A 22,762-nucleotide genomic window follows, 5' to 3' on the forward strand; every position below is an offset into this window, starting at 1 on the left:
ATAATAGAGGAAAACAATCTAACAATAAAAATGGCACTATATACATATCTATCAATGATCACCTTAAATATAAATAGCTTAAATGTTCCAACCAAAAGAAAGAGGGTAGCTGAATGTATAAGAAAGCAAAATCAAGTGTTTGATGCTTCATAGTCTATTATGGTTTAATCGGTGCTTGTTGTGTGGGTTTCTTTTTTAAAGAATGTAGCGTTCTAGTTGCTAAATATTTATTTAATTTTTACTCTGCATCTGTTTTCTTTGTATTTATGGTAAAATATAAAGAATAATTTGCTTTCCATAGTTTAGAAAAACACATCAAGGGGTATTATATTATATCATATTTAAGACCTATTATCTTAAAATTAAAAACAAAATAAATACATCATTGAATTTCAAATGGAGCAACCATTTCCTCCTGATACTATTTTAGGACTTTTGACATCTTTTTCCCTGAAAAATAAATAACTCTATGTCTTAAAACTTTAGTCTCCAGGAAGTTTCCCAAGAAAAAAGTATGAAATAAAGCAAAAAATTTTAAAAATACATTAACTGGCAGATGGTGCCAAGGGAAGATGCACGTCTAGAGGAGAGCAGGGCTCTTGATGGAGCTGAGACATCAATAATCAATTTATAAGAATGGGTGCTGAGGTTTCAAGAAAAAAAGATTTTATAAGAATCCATCATTTTTTTGTTCTTGCTGCTGGTAGTGAACATTTAAGTAAAGTTAGGCTATCTTTCCCCTCAAAATGAGTATTTAAAAGGTGTAATATAGTAAGAACATTCATAAGGAATGTTATCCTATTGGGAATTTAATGTTGTCATCTTGTTCTGTCACAATGCTCTCGATTATGAATAGTGAGCATTTTGCCAAAACTATCTGCACAGACAGGTTTGGGATTATTATAAAGTTCCTGAGATCTAATTTTGATATCAAAGATGGTAAATTCAATTTTATAAGTCAACATTGATAAAAATTTATCTCTTCTTGAAGTTAATTAGTTTTTAATGAAACTTCAAACAACCCCAGCAGAGGACTAGCCAAGATTGCCACTTTTTAGGCAATTTTGTTTATAATTTACACCCAGGATTTGCTTTTTATAGCTTTTTAGCTTTTAAAATGCCCATTGATTTTTTGGGTTCTGCATTATTTATCTTATATAAATATGGCAAATTAATAAGTTTGCAACAATGTTAGATATCAGAAGTAAGCTACCTTGGAAATGTGTCTGCAAATTTAAATAAGCACAAGATAAAATTGAACAAGGACTCTGTGAATATAAAGTTTAATAGTATTTTTCTTAATTAACATGTCCATGTTTCTTAGGCTGAGGACTCATTTTAAAAGAATATAATTGCATGTAACTAAAATATACTTTTGTCATAATAAAAGCATAACCTATTTTTATTGATATACACACCTGCATTGAAAATTGTTAAAGATTTTAGAAAGCCAGTTTTTCCAAATAAGTATGTAACTCTCATTTGAAAAACTATTTTACTTTTTCAGACAATCATGTGACTATGAATGAGTCAGTGTGTTATAAAATAATAACATGGCCAAAAGAATTTTCTTAAATTTTCATTACATGGAATATAGAAATTATTATATAAAGATAATAGATTCACTATTTCTTCAGCTCTATGTAGTATTATTTAACTTGTCCAATGTTTATTATAATAGTTACTTTTAAATCTTACTGGTTATTCTCACAATCTCCTTTTGCTTGTCCTCATTTATTAATTTATATTTTATTTTTAAAGCATTTCATATATATTGAAAATTTTGAGTAAAAAATTTCAATATGTTAAGTTTTTGTGAGGTAAATTTGTTGTTTTGTTGTTTCTTCAGACTCACACTCATGATGACCCTTTTCCTTCTGTGACTGAAACTTTGAATTTGACTTTATATTTTTTCCTTTCCCTTACTACATCTGACCTTATCTTTCTTTGTCTGAACTGCCCTTCTCCCACTCAATTTTTATTCCACAACTCCCAGTTCCTCACCAGTTGCGGGGTGCTGTCCTGGGAATGAGCCCTAGCTCATCATTTTCCAAGGTCATAGGGTCGCCCGTGGCCCCATCACTCAGACATCATGGTGGACCTCCTGCTCACTTGCTGCTGAACTGGGCCAAGTCCCTTCCACTCTCAGCTGACAATTTCCAGTTGGCCTGACTCACTTTTCAAAAAATGTCTATTGTATATTTGGTTGTTCGGGTCTCTCAGCTTCTCATTGCTTTCCTGTTTCTTTCTTTAGAAACACTGATACCTGGTATATTTTTGACTCTTTGTCTCAATCCACATGTATTTTAAACTTCATTCCATTTTACTATAAATACTATTCATGAGTTTTGCTCTCTGTTTAGGGGACATTCAGAGGAGATTTAAATCATATATTGCTGTATGTTCTCAGATTCCCTTAGGACAGTTTTATTTTTATCCCACCATCACTGACATAACAAGGGGTATCTCCATCCCAACTTTGCCCCTTGCACGCTTAGTGCCTGAATTCATTTTCATATAGGCACTTGTCTGCAGGTTGACTACATCCTTCATGTATCAAGAGGGCCTTTCCCACTTTGGGGCAGGAGAGATTCCACAGATTTCTTTCACCCAGCATCACTGCCACGGTCTGACTGTGCCCTTGTTATCTATCCTATTATCAGAAGTTTGAGTGCCCCAGAGTGATTTTGTAATGTTACCCACAAATATATTATTTGTTAAAAATATTATTTTAACCAGGGTTCAGACTTTCTTTTGTAAGTGAAAAAGTAAACTCTCTGATGTCCTACTTCCAGGCAATTGTACCATCCTACATTTGTTATTAAAACTTTAGGCAGCCTTTCATAACAGAATCCTAAATTTAACTTTCTTTATAACACACCCATTCTCAGTTAACACATACATGCACAAACCTTCAAAAAAGGGAAATGCGCCTTTTTGTAATGTACTGATTAAATGTTATTTCAGGAGATACATATACAAACAATTGTTTTTAAAAATGTCTGATTTTATTTTTTTGTTGGAATTTCTTTGCTGGGGTTGAATATTGGTGAAAATCACTTGCTAGAAGAGAATGTTAATGAATACTAACACTGGTTTCATTTTTATTAAAAACAAATTGGCACCAAATTAATAGTAGACGCACAAAAGATATTAGATGGTAGTGTCAGATAGGGACACTAGCTTTGGAAGGACTGGGTTCTTATCATGACATAAAAGCTGTATAAACTTGGGATTTTACTAAATATTTCTATGCTTAGTAACCTTATTTTTAAAATGTGGGTAATAATAATAAGAAATTTGGGGTAGCCCTGGCTCTGTGGCTCAGTGTATGGAGTGCCGGCCTGCAGATTGAATGGTCACCAGTTGATTCCCAGTCAGAGTGCACGCCTAGGTTGTGAGCCAGGTCCCTAATTGGGGGGTGTGCAAGAGGCAACTGATTTATGTTTCTCTCCCTCTCTTTCTTCCTCATTTCCCCTCTCTCTAAAATAAATACATAAATAAAATCTTAAAGAAATTTGGGGTAGGTTAATTAAGATAAAATGTGCATAAATAATGGTTGGTGCATAATTAGTGGCTATTAATTGGCACTTATGAGAATAATGATAATGATGGTGATGGTGATTATGGCATAATACTGAGTTACTTCCCTAGTTAAGAACATGTTTTTCTTATTAAGCTTTTGTGTCAAAATAAATAAAATCATAATAAGAATATCTCATTTATTTTAAGGTAGACTTAAAACCTTGCTATTTTTTGAATTAAGAGTAAATAAATCATGGATTTTTGACTGAAATCAGTTGAATAAACCCCCTTCTGATCACTCCCTTTGCTAGTGCCTTAGAGAAAGTCTGTGCAGAAGGTGTATTAGGTGAAATGTTTGTCACTGCTCATTATTAGTCTTTGGAAACCAGCAATGTGCACTCACTCATTTACTGGGGATGTTAAGTTGCTCTGACATTGCCCTTAAGATAGTTGTGACTTATCTCCTCAGAGTGGCAGGACAGGCACGTTTGTTGAATACCATTGGCTTCATTGTGTGCAAAATTCCAAATGTAAACTCTCTCTACATACTTTACTATTCCCAGGGGTCAATTTCAAGAGTTCTGTGACCATTGCTCAGTGTACCAGTTAATTTTCTTTAAAACTCAAGATTATTTTAATAGTTTATTTATTTATCTTTTTAGAGGGGAAGGGAAGGAGAGAGGAAAGAAACATCAATGTATGGTTGCTTTCATGCATCCCCTGCAGCGAACTGGCCCCTGCCGGAAACTGGCCTGCAACCCAAGCATGTGCCCTGACTGGTAATTGAACTGCGATCATCTGGTTCGCAGGCCCGCTCTCAATCCACTGAGCTACACCAGCCAGGGCTAGGATTATTTTAAATACCAACGTACATAGAAGACTTTCACACCTGAGAACTAAAATAAAGTGACTGTCAGCTGCTGCTTTGAACTACTGTGGATCCCCAGGACTTCATTCAAAATAAAAACAAATAAACCTTTAGAGTGCAATATCTCATCATAGTATTTACACATAATCCAGCCATCAGTTGAGAAAATAATTTGGAGTTGTTGGTATTCCTTCAAAGACAAAGTGGTGCAGAGCATTAGATAAAGAAAGGAGAATAACAAAGAACACAAAAATCCACACTTTGCCTTTGTGTCTGTACATAAGAACTCCAGATATTTACCTATGAGTATTTCTTGAAACTCTGCACAAATCAGAATAGGCTGCTAATGAACTTAAGTGTACAGTAACTTCTGGTACAGTAACTTCTGGTACAGTAGCTTCATGCATTATTTAGGAAGTTTTTATTTATTTATTAGGTTTGCCAAGAATACGCAAAGCAGACAAGATGCTACACAGAACATTTTATCTTAAAAATGAGGAAAACAAAATGAAGAGTCTATGCCATCATTGTGGATTCTTTAAAATGCTCCTTCTCTCTGAATTACAATTTCTTTTCATCTTTATCTTTATTTTACCTAACATTGCCCTCCCATGATCTTCTAAGAACAGTAATGCTTCTTAGAAATCATGTCCTTTTTGACTTCATCCCATCTTATCTCCCTTCATCCTTGCTCCTCAATCATGTATCTTCAGGCCTTACTTGAAGAAATGCTCCTCCCCTTGCCTGCTTTCTCATGTAAAATTCTTACCCTTTCACCTACTGAATCCATTTTGCCTTTGCTCTGCTTTCACTTATGATCACAGTCCTGAAAAAAGGTTCCCACAAATTCTTTACTTGAACTATTCTTCACAAATTATTTGGGCTTTAACTATATGCAACTTGAATATTACACCCCGACATTTTCCTCAGATAAGGTGTATGCTTCCAACTCAGTGAAGACCTCCAAAATGCAAAGCTTAATTACCTTTTCTTAATTCTCCTCCATTCTCAGCCACTCAGTTGTACTCAACATTGTTGGTCTACCACAACTTTTGAAATGTTTTCCTCTCTTGGCTCTCGTAATTTTGAACTTTTTATTTTATTTTGATTTTAGTATTGGGATTCTGCTGCACATTTTCCCCAGAGACTGAGTCCTTGCATTCTCAGCTCTCTCTCCTACTATTGTTCTATACTCTTCCTTGGCCAAGTCATCCAAACTTGCTGGCTACCTCTCTGGACAAGACCTCAAACTATTCTGAAACCTAACCTGCCTTCTCAATGATTTCTCTCATTCTTCTTTTTCTACTGATAAAGTTTTCTAATATTTCAAATTGATTAGGCCATTTATATAACAAATGTTCAATATTTATTCATGGCAAATTTAGAATAAATTCTATATTTCTTAAGCTGGGGGTCTAGAGACTCTATGATTCAGCCTTAAACTACATTTTAAATATTTTTCTATAATCATTTTTTAAATCCCATCACAGGTTTCAACCCAAATTATTTCTATGTTCCTAGCATTTCTCATCCAAAACTTTGGTCTTGATGTTCTCTTTGGCTGGAATATTCTTCCCACCTCTGAGTAAATGAACCTTCAAAGTCCATCGCCAGTGGTATAGATTCCAAAACAAACAAACAAACCTTCTTTGATCTCCATAGGAGGAGGTGACCATTCCACACTGGAAACATCTCTCATTTATTCTGACAACTGGAACACACCACCTTGATGTCTGTAGTATCTTATATCTGTGTGAGCACATGTCCATTTTCTCCACTTGGCTGCCAATGACTTCCTGGTAGCATGGGTTTCTTTTTGGTTCTCTCCGGCACATAGTAAAGTGCTTCTTTGCATGTGGAGATAGACTAGTTTAGTTAAAATCACAAGGGTCTAGAAGTTGAGGAGCAAAATTATCTTTCTATCTTCTTCTAACACTTTTATCTATCTATTTATTTATTTTAATTGTTGTTCAAATACAGTTTTCTGCCTTTTACTCCCATCCCAGTGTACCCCCCAGTGTTCCCCACCTCCCTCCCATTTCTACCCCCCCCTTGTTTTTGTCCATGTTTCTTTTATAGTAGTTCCTGTAAACCCTTCCCCTGAAATTCCCTCCACTCTCCCCTCTGGTCACTGTCAGCCTATTCTCTATTTCAGCATCTTTGGTTATATTTTTCTTGTTTGTTTGTGTTCTTCTAACACTTTTTAAAAATGTGTTGCTTGAAGGGAAATTCTTTTCAAATTTCATTAACCTTAAAGTTCATTGGTAAAATGGAGATTATTCTGCCTGTTTAATAGGTCTAGTGTGAGTCTTGAGCAAAAACACGTAAAATACCTAAAAGACATGGGGCAGAGAAAGAGAGCTCATTGTAATTATTATAGCTGAAAAGTGACTATTCCTTAAATGAATAAATTACAGGAAAACTTTAAGTTAATTTTCAGTTTGACTGTGAAGCTAGAATGTGGAGGAAAAAAGAAGCTAAGGATTCTACCCATATTTATTCCTCCAGGGGTAACAAATAGATCCAGAGAATGGGTGTCTTAGTTTAAGTGTGCTATAATCTACAATAATGAAATGCATATTTTTGTGTGAAACGGCCTGTATCATTTTTATTTTGTAAACAAAATTAAATGAACATTTAATAGACATTACCATAGACACTCACTGCCAGATTCTTATTACACAATTAAAATATTTTAATTGATTTATCTACAATTCTCACATGATTATATATACAGGTACTAGTTACTTCAAAATACCATATAACCATTTATACTGTACCTTTATTTATAGCTGTTTATTGGACAGTTTAAAACCATGGTCATTTAATACAGTGTTTAACTGAGTTAGGTCTATATTTAAATCTTTTAGAAAACTAATCAGGTTAAAACTTGAATAATTCACTGTAGAAAAAAGGAATAGTAATTTTGTTTCTATTTCCCAGTTTTTCTGTCACACAACATCTCTTCTTAAAGATCACCTTTCTTTCTTATTTGAGAAAATTTGCATACTGACCTATTTTACCTCTTTTCTGTTTATTTGTGAACAGCTGGTATGCCAAATATGAATAAATAATATAAAACTGACTCTTTTCCAGAATGCTAAAAAGTTGGTATAAAGATTTGAAGGTCATTTAATTATATTGTGTTAGAAGTATCTCTGACTTATAATTACCTTCACATTATTCTACTATGTACTTTTAAGTAGAATTCACAAAAGACCAAGCAATGTACATAGTGCATCTTAAGGGTGATTGTTTCTATGCTTAAACTTTAGTTCATCTTTTAATGTCTTTTAATTGTCTTTGCAATTGTCGAATATTAGTCTGTGAATGAAATACGTAGATGGATATTCCTCTCTCGCCCTACATTGTGTACAAGAATCCATTTACCTCAAATTCTTGGAATTCCAAAAGTGATAGTGGTTTTGAAAGGGGACTTAGGAGTCGGGGACTTTTGGGAGGGCCAGTGCAGGCCCTCCTTGTTTTAGCAGCCCATTGCCACCTGCCAACCGTAGTCCTGGCATGGCATTCATCCCCCACTGTGCTCTAAATCAGAGGTGCGTCTTTAGTGTCTGGAAGCTCTTGTTTGTGGACACACCAGATGCTGATTGTATGAGGTAAGAGATCCCGGGACTCTTAAAACCCATGAAATACTATACTTTCTATCGAGAAATCTGAAAAATAGACTGTTTTTTTTTTTACTCTATAGAACATTTTGAAGATATTCCAGCTTCAAAGAATTCCAACTTATTATCTTAAGTTCACTTACGAATTTTTTTCTCAAGACCATAATGTTTGGACTGCCTGTTTTATTTTAGTGTCCTTGACCTAGCGTCTCTTTTCCTAAATAGTGTCTATGTGGTAGACCCTTTTTAAACAAACAGCTTTTTTCCATTGTTTGCGTGTATGTATCTTCATATTCTAAACTTACTAGTTAGACATTGATTTATTTACAAGTAATTATTAGAAGCATTGATTGACCAATCTGCTTGCAGGAACAATATTTCAAAATGATTACATCACCAAGGATTAGGAGGATATTATTTGACAGCAGGAGAAGCACACGAATGTTCAAATATGAGTCTGACATATTTTCATTAAGAAAAATTAAGATCACTTGACTATATTAGCAGCAATATAATAAAGAAAAAAGGAAGGGAGGAAGGAAAGAAGGAAGGGAGGAAAGAATGAAAGGAGGAAGAGAAGGAAAGAAAGCCTTGAATCTCAGAAAAATCTTGTACAACGAAATGAACGATCTTGAGTGAGTCTTCCCAGGGCTAAATTTCTTTATCTTTATTGCAAAAATTTCAACTAAGTTGATGCATTGTTCTCCCATCAAGATTTTCCTGACTTCCTAGTTTGGCTTGTTATATAACAGATATTTTCTATTCTACTTCTCAACTTGTCCGTAGACAATAAAAAAGTTTGCCTAAGAGTTGTTCTCTCCATGAAAATGTAAATCCTGCGGCAATGCCCGGAATTAATTAACAGTGTAGAAAATGGTCCTTTTGAAAAAAACACAAGGAATGGGGTACCTGAGTCTTTTGAAAAATAATTCATACTTGTCTTAAGACAAATTATTGAGTACTGACTTTTTAGATATTTTAAGCAAATGAATTATTAAGAACAACTACTCTTAATATGTTTTTGACTTCTAAACCATTGCTTTTCAAATTATTTTATACATGAATGACCTCACAGTCTTGTTCAAATGAAGTCTGAGTTAGTGCCTAAGAACTACATTTGTTTCCCAAATAACGGCGAAATTACTGGTACCTGGATCACACCTTGAGAAGAAAGGTTCCTAAATTCATATACAATTTGACAAAATCTAAAACCTAACTTTAGATGAAACACACACACACACACACACACATACTCACATCTGAACATGTTGGATTTTACAGGAACCCCATCTACAAAGCCCAAGGAGACCATCTAAGAACTTCTAACCTAGAGAAAATAGTTCAAATGAACAGCTTCAAATTATCCATCTCTAGATAAACACATGTTACACATCACAACAGCAAACAGAGCCCTTGCTTCAGATAAAAAAAAGGAAAGGATTCAGAATTCCAGCCTGCTGTTATTTTTTCATGGCTAAGGTGATCACTGAAAACGCATGGCTTCCCAAATTTAGGATTATTTCGACTAAAGTGGTCATTTGGCAACCAGATTCTACACTTCCCACATTACAACTCTGAGCACCAAAGCTCTGTTTTAAGAAAGAAAAGGTCTACAGCCCTTGCTCACCAGTGTCCGACACATCAGTAACAGTTTCGTATTTGAACGATTGCCTGTAGCATGCTACACTCTTTTCTTTCATTGGCTCCTCTTCTATCACTGGCTCTTATCCATCAAAGTCCAAAGTACAAGGTTGAATATAATCTGAGTAAGAATCTGAAGTATATTGTAAGAAGGGCAAGTAGTTCCTGTTCTTTTTTGTACTATTTAGATATTTTCAGTCCCCTACATATTTGTTATGTAATAGCTATAAATATAAAAGTCACACTCTTTCATATTTTTGTATCCATTAGAAGAAGCTGAAGATGTGTCTTCCACAAAGAAGCAAAAAAGTAAGTTTACAATTAGATTAAAACTGTTAAATGAATCTATATTAAAGATGGTAAATATAAATGGAAACTGAAAACTCTCTGAAGAGAAGTATTAAAATAAAAAGATTTTTAGCACTCACCTGAAGGATAACATGAAGAATAAAAAGGTCATTTTTATTTCAAAGAGAAGGTCATCACTTTTTGTATCAGGCAAGAGGCACAAATTTGGAGGAATTATGAAGTAATGACTTGTGTGGTATTTACTGCAAACCATTCTACACAGCTCTTATCCTGAGCACTTCAGCTGAATCTGCGCTTAAATGTGTGTTACAGTCCACTTTATAAAAAAGACAGTCTAACTGACATGCTGAACTTTTTTACATCAAAAAGAAAAAAATTGATTGAAAGTTCTTTTTTTATTTTTCTAGGTATATGGTAGGCTCTTAACATTCAATTTTGGTGATCGTCAATTTTGTAATGCTATCAATATTCACATTCAATTACAAAATTCAGTATCCAAGATTCTCATTATTCCACTTTTTCCAAATTAGACATTTTTCTTCAGATGGTAAAGCAATGTCATCTGAATACCAATTTTTAATTCACATATGCATTAAAATTGTTGCTGGACAGACTGAATAAAAGAGTCAATTTTAAAAATAGGTATAATTGGTGTTTGTTTCACATAATGTTTTAAAGTAAAGAACAGACATTTATCTTAGGAAATGATGTCAGTGTTCTCTGAGTTCTACAAAGCTTTTTGAATGTATTTCTGCAGGAAATTACAAAAATGTCCTCTATGTTAGCAAATGCCTTCTACTTTACATAGTATGTGATTCATTGAATACATATTAAGTACCTACTATGTCCCAAGCTCTGTTTAGATATTAGAAATACTTATAACCATTCAAATTACTGAGCTGTGAGAAATATAGGGAAACAATCAATGTTAACACTTTTAGATATTGTTGCAAAATACATGAAGTCAGTCTGGGCATGTTTCTGATTTATACAGCAACATTTTTCTCAATTGTTTACCTCCTGGTAATAATTTGTGGCTATATCACATAAACACTTAAAATTTATGTCATAAATATGAAGGGCACCCAAAAGAAAAGAGAATTATCTTCTGGAGGGCAGGCCCCTTGTGGTATAGGCTTCCTGCACTAGGTGAGTGTTCTAGGAACCCATCCGTATCAGTGCACCAGCTCGTGTTGTGAGAGGCTGCATTCGGCTTCAGTGAATTGTTTTGAAGACTCTTTCAACATGTTTGATCCTTCCATGATGGGTGATTTTCGAGTGCACCTGCCCACACTGCACTGAGTGTTCAGCAGTTTTCAACCCAAAATGGCATAACGCCCTTGCTTACCCTCCCTATTCACCAGATATTGCCTGAGCAACATTTCTGTTTGTTTCCCTGGAAGGAAAATACCTCAAAGGGAAATGTTTTGCCAACATGGAAGAGGTGAAACAAAAATGTAAAACAGCAGGAGGACTAAAAGGCATCAAAATTGACAAGTTCAAAAACTGCTTTGAGCAGTAGAGGAAACATCTCAATAGATGTATTGCATCAAAATGGGGAGTGCTTTGAAGTGACTGAAGTTTAACTATATAAGAATAAATACACAATGTTTTAATAAATAAATTCTGTTGCTTGGGTTCCCCTCTTGTAAGTATTAAAACATAATTTAGTAAGATAGTTAGATTATATCTATGTCAATTTCTTGGTTGGGATGTTGCATTATAATTTTGCAAAGATGTTTCCATTGAGAGGAAACTGGCTGAGAGACACATGGGATTCTTCTGCATTATTTCTTTTAATTGTGTGTGACTCTTCAATGATCTCAAAATAAAAAGTTTAATTAAAAACAAATAAACAATTTAAAGTTTTTAGTAAAAAGCAGGCATATATAGTAAAATAATATTTTCTATTTTCATTTTACTATGAAGTAGTCCCATAGCCTAATATCCACGTGTCTTTTATATAAGTTCTAAAATTTGCAAATATAGTGATATTTTTATTAATGGCCTATTCAACATCAATTAAATAAATGTGTCAGAACAGAACCTATCTCTGACGAAGTTCAGCTGGAAGAAGGTCTTGGATGAACTTCTGCTTTTAGCCAGGGTGCTCCCATTTTTCCTTAATACAGGCCTAGCTTTATTGGCCCCCTCTAGGTAGCCTGTCTACCCTGCAAGCTGCCACAACCTTGGTGGTGGGGGCGAGCTGTGCTACTGCATCTGTTTGGTGCTAGAACAACATGGGAAATGCTTCTGCATGAAATGAAGTGAAAAGAAGAATACCTTTTTTTTCCTTTCAGGATTTCTCCGAACTATTGTTTTCATCATTGAAAACACAGAGATTAAATAATTAAAGTCAGCTCTCATCCAGGGTGATAAAATCAGAATGATTTCTTGCTGCTTCCCTCAGCTTCTTTCTATCCATGCATTTCCTTAGTCTATATTTCTTTTATTTGGCCAGCTTCCTTGTATTTCCCACACTACTAGCTTCAGTTGTCATCTCTTTCCTGCCTACCTGCAAAAGGTCTGCGGTTGGTTGGCAGAATGCAAATGAACAGGAGGAACATACTAAAGAGATAGGAGGTACCCATGATTGTGAACAGAGGCTAAACTCACCATCTCTGGAAAGAGCTGCTACCTGGGAGCACCAGCTTCCTGGGCCCAGCGCTCATGCTTGTACCCACTGTGAGCACTGCCTCACTGGGCTTTCATTCCTTTCCCGTGCTGCTTTCTGCCCTTATGCCAGAGCTTCTACCTGCAGACATTGCTTTAATGAGTAACTACTTCATTTCAGGAAAGCAATTGCCTCCAGAGTAAGGGCAAATGGAAAATCTCAAAATTTTAGGAACAACAAGGCTCTCCATGGTATTATACAAATCCTAAAAAGTAGTTGGTTACTTTGCATATTGATAAACTTGTGTTTTGAAACCTGTAACTATGTAAGAGTTATTCTGAATGCTGTATAACATCAGTAGATTTCTATACAGTAATTACTTTGATTTTTTAAGCTAGACCATTTTTGTTAGCATTTAGTAAGGGCTGCTTCTGTGCCAAGAAGTATTTCAAGTGCAGCATGTATATTTACTTATTAATTTCCATATTTCATTGAGGTTTTTGTTGATGTTTCAATTTTATACACGAGAAATCCAAGATGCAAAGAGGTTTATTAATGTGCCAGTCATTGCCAAGGCCATCTGGCTACAGACCCATGTCTGCATGGATGGTACTACACTGCCTTGCTGTGCTTCACCTTTGTTGTGCTTGTTTTAACAAATTATCATGCTCTCTTCTTTAGGCCCCATCAGTTTCTTCCAATGTGTCTACTTGAATGGTTACAATGGCTATGGATTTCAGTTTCCGTTCACCCCTGCACAGCGCCCTGGAGAGAGCTCTGGTCCACCAAGTTCTCCAGGACAGAAGCCACAAGGACAATAGACACACATGCATGACCATTATAAGGGCTTTGGGACTGAGAACTCCCATTTGTCCACAGTGAGACAGGCAACTGAAATTTAAAAATTGGGAGAATTTCTTTGAAAATATTTTACTCTTCTGCCTCATATAGAAAAAAAGTGGGCAAAAGGACTGAATAATAGGTAGACGTATTGAAGGGTCTGGAGATCAAGAATCTGCTATTTGTGTTGTTGCTGGTGTGGGTATTTATATATTTTTTCTATTTCCACTTACTACAGGGCTCTTCACATATTAATTTGAAGTTTACTTAATAAATGGTCTTTTAAATGTAATGGACACAATTACAAAATCAAACTCCTGATTTCAGGTAGATAAGTATTTTTAAATGAAAACACAGACTATGCCTTAAGTTTAAAGAGTACAGGAACTTATACAAAAGCTACTGTTTTGTATCATGTAGATATCTAAGTTCAATTTACCAACAAGTTTATGCTTAATAGTTCAATTTTATTTGTGTCTATTTCTATTTTAGTCATGAATGTGGTCTAAGGCTGGGTTACAGTTGCACCAAAGAGTGTTGTAGTTCCCTAGTCATTCTCTTTTAGAGCTCAAAAATATCTCTGAACTTCAGACATGACAAGAAGGCATAGAAATGTTTGATGAGTCTTATCTCTGTAAGATTTGTCTTGAATTGTAATCAATACATTCACTCTAGTGGAAATACACTACCCAATTAGGCAGGTCTGGCGAATCATTTGTGTAAAAGATAAGCAAATGAGATGTAGAATTTTCAGGTTTTCCCAGACTATGTATGTCCTAATGAAAATATCACTCGGGTGAAGTTGTAGATCAGTCACTAAATTTGGGTGACAAATACAAGAGCATTTTCATTTCACTTTAATATAATCCTTCAATGGAATTAAATATATTTTCTTTCTCAGAAAAAAATATAAATGTCATCAAACTTGAAGGACTACATTTTAAACATAAGCACATCATGATATGTCTTACTTGGTTTGTTAGTAATTGGTTATCAATGCCAATGAAATGAATACCAGTCTTTAACTTACTTGACAACACATCAGTGGGAATGACAATTGTGGTTTTGCCGTCTTTTGTCTCCCTATGATATAAACCCTTGTGTTCTTTATCACATTTTCCTATCAGCTCTGACAGTCATGCCACTGTGATCTTTTCATGTTTACAGTTGCAACTCAACTTATGTCAAATTAACTCAGGAAATAGAGTTATTTTTTTCCTAGCATTATACTTACTTTCTGGCAAGGTTGCCACAGCCAATGTGAGACAAGGTGATTTATTTTCAAGGACTGCAACTAAGTCCTTTAATTCCAAGATTTATATCACTGGTTTACTAAAATGTCATTGACTAGGGCATCAGTAACATGTCTGTTGCTAATAATGGATTTTCAGTGACTTTTGTGAAAGTTACAGGTCTCGGCCACATGCCGATGGACCTAACTCACAGCACAAAACCCAACATTGCAATGAACCAAAACTGACACTCCTTATGGGGCCCCTAGCAATGTGTACTATCAGCACTGACCGGGTGGTACCATCTTGCAGAGCCCCTTCATGTAGCAATGGAAACTTGTGGAGGACAGTGGATAGAGTTTATTGCTCACCTGCTCCTCCAGCTTGTCCAATTTAGTGAGTAAAGGTAATAGAGAGAAAATACAACAGTTTTCTTAGATTTCATAGAACAGAATAATTAAGTCATTCATTCATTCATTCTTTCAATGACTATTTATTGAGTACTCAGTGCACTGTGTTAGGCACTGGACTCTATCAGAGAAATATCGAAGATAAATTCTCTTCCTCATATTATCCTGACACATGTGGCCTTGGGAAATTTACTAAACATTCTATGCTTGTTTCCCAAAGTGTAAAATAGGAATTTCAGAACTAACCTAATACACAGGTGTACTGTGGACACTAACAACATATCTTAATACAAATATGAGGTCAAAATTAATTCTTAAAATAATACTTTTGGGTGTTTTCTCTCTGAGTGCTTCTCTACATATTGTTTCTTTCATTCTCATTATAAAAATTACTTGATAAAAATTAAAATATGATAACCTATTGTAATTAGAATTTAGACAAACCAACTAGGATTAATTAGTAATTAATTAATTATCAATAATACTTGTTAAGGTTTATCTGCTTAAAGTTACAATGATGATAGCATATGAAAAATATGAACAAAACTCTTTTGTTTTTATGGTTCCACCAAATAAAGTATTTCTGATCCTTTTATGTTTGTGCTTTATATTTTAAACGGAGAAGATAAATGGTCAAAACCCTTTGCCTTCAATAGCTCTCTCATAATTCATGTCATATTGGTCACAGATACATAAGCATTTAATAAGTGTGTTAGTTCTCCATTTTGTCCAAATGATATGAGCTACACAGACAAACCCTTCACTCTCCCCCCTCTTCTACTCCTCTTAGTAGATGAAGGTCCATAGAAAATAAATAACTACCTAAGGTTTTTTATTTATAAAATCATTCAAATGACATCAAGTTTTTTTGAATAATGCCCTTGAAAAGCACCTGTATACTCATTCATTCTGATATACCTCTGTCAAAACTTCCCATAGAAATATTTTGGAAACTGAGACCATATATTTAATGACTTAGATCATTTCCTTGAGTTATTTTACTAGGAAAAAAAAACAAGGAGAATAATGAATATTGCTGCTGATAGAAAATTCAAAGAACCTCTAGCTCAACTGGCACATACAGAAAATGAACCTAATCCCTAGAGAAATGCATAAATTTGCCAACCAACTGTATCAAAACCAAGCATAGAACCTTGGTCTGTTAGCTCCCAAAGGCCCTTAACAAAACTATATCCTCAATGTGTTATTGCAAAGCTTGGCTAATTTTTCTGGTACCTCAATCTATTTCTGAATTATAATCAGTGTCAAAAATGAAACCCTATGTGGAAAAACTTGTTAGTTTTCTACATGAGAGCTAAGGAGGACCTTAAGAGTAAGCCATATTCACCTCCTTTGGAGATAAAATGATGACTCTCAGTGAGGTTAGGTGACCTGCCCAGGGTCAAATCTAGTCTGCAATAAAACTAGGTTAAGAACTCCAATCTTGCTTTCTAATCTTGCACCCACCCTGTGCAACTTTGTCTGCTGTTCCCTCCATCATACGCTTCCCTCTGTAATTTGCAAACCCGCAAACACGTGGAAACTCAGCACAGACTTCCAGGAACTGACCTACTGGCAACACTGCTGTTCTCCTTTCAGGCTGATACTACTGCTACCCTGTACCTTTTCCCTCACTGATGCCGTAGGTCCATAAAACATGCTATAGGTGCTTTTCTTGGTGTATAAAATTAAATAGCTCTATTTCCCATATTGTTTAAGCATAAAAATGTCATAAGTCACCGAAAGGCCCAAAATACTTGCCCAGATAAAAAGAAAACAACAAAAAAGGCAACTCTCTAAATTAATCACAACCCAGCCAAAGACATGGGTTAATGAAATAAGTTAGAAAAATAAATAGTTACAAAACTACATTTAGGCTCTAAAGGAAAGCTCAGAATAAATGATAAAGAGAATTAGTGCATGTTATTATTTAAAAGTCATACAAATTCTAGAAAGATGTACATGCTGTTAGCAAAACAGTAATAGCAAAGAAAGAAATGCTTGGTTTCTTACACAGCCAAGATCAGCTCCCGTCCAAGCACCCTTTGCAAGGCCATCAATTCCTGTGTCTACACTCTGTGTCGAACTTTCAGCAACGACTAACTGCTTGCATCAGGTCAGCAGTGCTATATTACGTTTTTTCCCACCATTTATCCAAAGTGCTCTTAAATAACTTAATACAAGGTCATGAGTGTACTCTATGCCTCTGAGTGGAGTTGCGAGGCCAGATGTGTCTTCAAAGCAAGTGTGCTATAGTGGTGAGCTAAGCGGACAGAGGGCCCTCAAACCCAAGGTCAAACCGTTAATTCTAGGAATAACTCTGGTCATTTACTTCATCTGTCCTTCGGTTCTTCTATTCCTTAGTTCTTCATCTCTAAATGAAAATAAAAGTTCCAATGACAAAAGTTCATCTTTGGTAAGAAACAGTACCTTGTAAGGTTGTGTTATTGTTAAGATCTTTTCAATTTCCTTCTTGTTGTGTTATTAAATGATCCCACTCTGCCCTGCACTGAAGACCTAATGCTGCTAAATGGCATAAGCCAATGCAGCAAATGGAAATGAGATCTGCATGAGTCCCACCCCAAAATGGGAACATTTCCACTAACAAAAACAATTTTTAAAAAGTCTACCACTTTGTGTCACTTTCATGGAGTTCCTATAAATCAATGGCAGAGACCCTTCAAACCACTGCATCAGAACACTAAGAGCTTGTAAGATGCCTGTGGAGAAGTGGGACTTAGAATGGAAAGCTGAAATGGAACACAGAGTGACCCATGTACCCCAGAATACTACCATAGAATCGAACATTCATTAGAAGGGGTAAAAGCATTTCAGCAATGTAAGTGAAGATAGTGTAAAGTAAATAGCAACTGTAACATCTCAAATCATTTAGCACATTTCTTTGCTTATGGAAGAAACATCTCTCTCTCTCTCTCTCTCTCTTTTCTTCTCCAGCCCCCCTCTCTCTCCTACACTCATACATAAGTGGATCAACAAATCAATGATTCTATCTCTCTCTTTCTCTCAAATCAATCAATAAAAAATGTTTTAAAATAATAAAAAATGTTTCTTACCACAATAAAAAAATTTTGTAATATACATGGTGATAGATGTTAACAAAACTTGTTAACAGCTTATTGTTATATATAACAAAACATATATATTACATCATTTTGCAATGTATACAATATTAAATTATTATATTGTACACCTAAAGTTAATATAATATGACATGCCAGTTATAGTTTTTAAAAAGTAAAAAGAAAATCAATACCATGCAACTTGATTTAACTGATATAAAAAATACTAAATTCAAAATTAGGGGAATACACATTGTTTTCCAAGTGCACAGGAAACATTGATGAAGACGGATTATAAAACAGTTAATAAAATAAGTTTCAAACAATTTAGCAAAACTGAAACAATACAGAGCATATTCACTGGCCACAAGAATTGAATAAGAAATCAATAAGAAAATATATTTGGAATAGTACCAATGTGTGGACATTGCACAACACAATTCTAAATAATCCATAGTGGAAGAAGCCACAAGAAAAAAAAGTTGTAAAATGCTTCCCTTAGGTGAAGAGGTGAGTACAGTAGTAATCACATTGACAGTCAAAAGGGTTAAGCTGTACTAGTTGCTGGCATATGAGGAGGTAGTTTCTTTCATACAAAGAACATCAATTTGAGGACTACAGAAATAAAGTAATGTTGGTTCTTTTTAAGAAATTATTGGTTATATTATATTTTTAAAAATTAATGTTTAAGAAATTTTTCTATTTGATATTTCCACTTATAGCATAACATTTGTTTATAAAATAGTAAAAGTTATGAATAGCTTTAAATGCCGAGAAAAGGTTTATATATATAAAATATTGTGATCACAGGAATTTTGAATTGGAAGAAATAATCCTGTAATTTGACAAATTGGACAACTAAAGCTCGGAACAATTTAAAAGATGTGTCCGAGTTACAAACCTACAAACTAGTTAAAGCAAAACTAAAATGCAAGGTAATTCTGTATAATATATATTAAGTTATCTATATGATTTTCCTTTCCATGCTAATATTGATTTAATAACATGAAATGGTTACAGAATATTTGCTGTGTTTTATAGGGACTTGTTCTCTAAGCCCTCTATTTATGTAGTGTTTAAAATCTTCACCTCTTTCTAAAATTCCTTCAACTTCTTCTGTTAAATTTTCTGTTCTCTCCTCTTAATATAAATAATATAGTCCTCATTTTAATCTTTACAGCAACAACCCATTGTTTTTCTACTTGCTATAAATTAGACTGTTCTTAATTTTTATATAGGAGACAACAATCAAGCAATGTTTTGCAGTAGGCAGAATGTAAACATGATAGCTACATAATCTAACAATCTACTTGTGATGCAACTTCAAGTCTCACTAACACACATTCCAAAACCAAGAAAGGTTCTATCAAGGTTTACAATATAAGTGTCCTTTTAAATGGATATTTTTATACTGATTTGACTGAGTATGATAAGAAATTTTTGGTGTGACTAGGATCAGAGAAATAGGGTTAAACTTTACATGATAGTAATATTCCTTTCAAATCTACAGAGAAAGATAGTATGACTATTTTACTTTTCCTTCCATCCTTCCTATTTTTCTTAGTGAAAATTAAGATCATATGTGTGTGTGTATACATATATCTGTCATGCACCTTTATTTGGCATCTTGTTTTCTAATCTATTTTTTGCTATACCTTTGGGGAGTGTGGCTAGAAGCAAAAATCAAAGTAAATATATTAAAATGTGTTTCATAGGGGAAAATAGATATTTAAGGATAAAGTCAGTTGTAAATAACTATATGTCCCCAGAGATAAATTTATTGTCAGTTAAAAGCATATTTACTTAGTGCAGAGGCATCCAGCCCACAGCCCGTGGGCCACACGTGGCCTGGGGTAGCTATGAACGTAGACCAACACAAAATTGTAAATTTACTTAAAACATCACTTCATTTTATTACTAAGTTCTATACTAAGTTTTATTATTTAGGTATGTACATTTTCTATATTAGTGATCAGACACTTGGGGCCTGCTTGGCAAGTTTAAAAGATTGTCAAAAGGCCATGCATAATTAGGGTTGTTATGTGAGGACTTTTTTGCTTATCTGTGGTGGTGGATATCATGAAAATTATGAACAGACATTTTTTTTAATATTTTTATTTATTTATCTTTAGAGGGGAAGGGAAGGACAGAGGAAGGAAACATCAATGTATGGTTGCTTCTCATGCATACCCTGCAGAGAACTGGCCCCTGCAGGAAACTGGCCTGCAACCCAATCATGTGCCCTGACTGGGAATCGAACCGCGATCGTCTGGTTCGCAGGCCCGTGCTCAATCCACTGAGCTACACCAGCCAGGGCCGAACAGACATTTTTTTTAATTCATCAGTTTTTATTAGTGTTTGTGTACTTAGTATGTGGCCCAAGACAACTCTTCTTCCCCCGGTGTGTCCCAGAGATGCCAAAGGCTGGACATCCCTGACTTAGTGGGAATAGCCTAATTAGCAAGAGTGTGTAGAAATTAGAATGCTAAAGAAAAGTATATAATAGCTTTGATTGTAATTTAACATATAAAACAAATTAAAAGTAATTGGTTTGGATATGTAATTTCATGGGAAAAACTTTTCAAGTGGTACTAGTTTTTCAATGTATCCACTGCAATTTTTACTTGGGATAATAAATCGAGTAATAAAATACTTTTATGGCTGCACACTAGAAAGAAGGTGCCCAGGGGGGAAATGATTTGACCAACTATTCAGAAGTGCCTATTGGAGCAGAATACAAACATGACAGTAGGCAAGAATCTCCAGGCTGAAGAAGGCTGTGAGCCTAAGGACANGATTATAATTTAACATATAAAACAAATTAAAAGTAATTGGTTTGGATATGTAATTTCATGGGAAAAACTTTTCAAGTGGTGCTAGTTTTTCAATGTATCCACTGCAATTTTTACTTGGGATAATAAATCGAGTAATAAAATACTTTTATGGCTGCACACTAGAAAGAAGGTGCCCAGGGGGGAAATGATTTGACCAACTATTCAGAAGTGCCTATTGGAGCAGAATACAAACATGACAGTAGGCAAGAATCTCCAGGCTGAAGAAGGCTGTGAGCCTAAGGACACAGGTCCTCTTGGGGTATGTTTAGTGAAGAAAGCTAACATCGCACTGAATTCTGATGCAACACGTGCCTGGCCTTCCTGGGGGAAAACATAAAGTGGTGGTTCTTAGCCAATTAGAGAGGTCCTGGGGGGCCCACCCCCTGGGCCCTACCAGGTCCTATTGCTGTCTGTTTTGGCTTCAACTATCTACTGATTAACACCGAACTAAATCCTTCTTTATGGGGCTACTCTTCCAGAAGTCATAGAACACATTTTTATTTTAAAATTGTCCCTAATTTATTTTATTAAGTATATAATGCATAGCTTCCTATATACAAGATATGTGATGAGGTCTGTCCAGAAAGTGTCTGGCCATGTAATGTGAAAAATAAGACATTTATTGAAGAAGATACAAGATACAAGAACTATTGTACATAGGACAGTGGCACCTCAGTCCCCTGCTAAGTAGGTACCTTGGGACCTCACACAGTTCTCCCAGTGTCTCTTCCACCATTCAAAATGATACAGGGTGTAGCCAAGGGGGGGCCCAGAAAAGATTTAGAATGGTGTCCAGAACTCAAAGTGTACAGAAATATTGGAGGAAATATTAGGATGTCCTCACCGCCCCCCCCCAGGTGTCAGTTGGGGGAAGGGACGAATGGAGCAGGGCCATTGAGAGCTGTTTTGCAGCTAACCTCTGGAATGGTATTTAACATATCTATAACCTTTAACTGGTTTCATAGATATGTTAAATAGCTGTGGCCAAGTTTTGGGGCCAGGGAGAAGTGAGTGGCTACCCAGGCGGGAATTGGGAGCTGCTTCTCAGAGAGGGCCTGCTTGAGAGCCATGTGGCTTTAGCAGAGTGGGGGCTAACCAGGCTGAAAATGGGGCTGCTTCTCAGAGTGAGGACCCTCTGTAGCCATTAGGAGAGAGGCATGTGGCTTTAGCAGAGTGAGGACCCCCTCTTGGCCAGATGAGGGGGAGAGCCACGGTATTTAGAAAGATGTAGACCCCTGTAGCCATTAGGAGGGAGAGCCATGCGGTTCCAGCAGAGTGCAGACCCTCTCTTGGCCAGGTAAAAGGGAAAACCACGCAGCTTTGCCAGAATGAAGATCCCTGCGGCCAGGTGAAGAAGAAAGACGCGCTTTCGGTGGAGTGCGGCTTTGGTAGAAGAGGCCCACGCAGCTTTGGCGTGCTCCCTTTGGCAGAGTGGCCTGGAAAGCAGGAGAGACTTTGACTGGGACTTGTTACAAAGAACTCTTGCCGGTGAAAGGTGCCGCATGACTTTGGATTAATTAGAGATCCTGCCTGGACAAGCAGGCGACACACAGCTCACGTGCCAGCGGCCTGGGAGAAAAACGGACGTGTGCTCTTTTCCTGATTTACGGTACCCAGAGTTGGGACAGTGGGAGAAGGGAGCGCTGTGTGTCTGTGTGTGTAGGTATATACCCTTAAAGACTTTAATATTTTAAGGAAGGCATTAGGCCTGAATAGCATTAAATAAACATTTTGTTTCCTTTTCACAAATCTCTGGCATTGAGAGATGTCTTTCCAATTGGCG

General features: G+C 35.6%; 1 protein-coding gene across 1 annotated transcript in view; it reads left to right on the plus strand.

The window, feature by feature from the left end:
* The window catches only part of LOC118986781 (triadin-like), a 49,433-nt gene extending 33,773 nt beyond the window's left edge, over positions 1-15,660 (plus strand). The window contains exons 10-11 of the mRNA XM_037045878.1: positions 9,931-9,973; positions 13,265-15,660. Coding sequence (XP_036901773.1) covers positions 9,931-9,973; positions 13,265-13,418 — 197 coding nt within the window. The 3' untranslated portion in view covers positions 13,419-15,660. The remainder of the gene's footprint in view (positions 1-9,930; positions 9,974-13,264) is intronic.
* Positions 15,661-22,762: the final 7,102 nt, after the last annotated feature.

The sequence above is a fragment of the Sturnira hondurensis genome, unplaced genomic scaffold (genome assembly GCF_014824575.4).
Source record: "Sturnira hondurensis isolate 20B ecotype Veracruz unplaced genomic scaffold, ASM1482457v3 Scaffold0004474, whole genome shotgun sequence".
NCBI classification, from domain to species: domain Eukaryota; kingdom Metazoa; phylum Chordata; class Mammalia; order Chiroptera; family Phyllostomidae; genus Sturnira; species Sturnira hondurensis.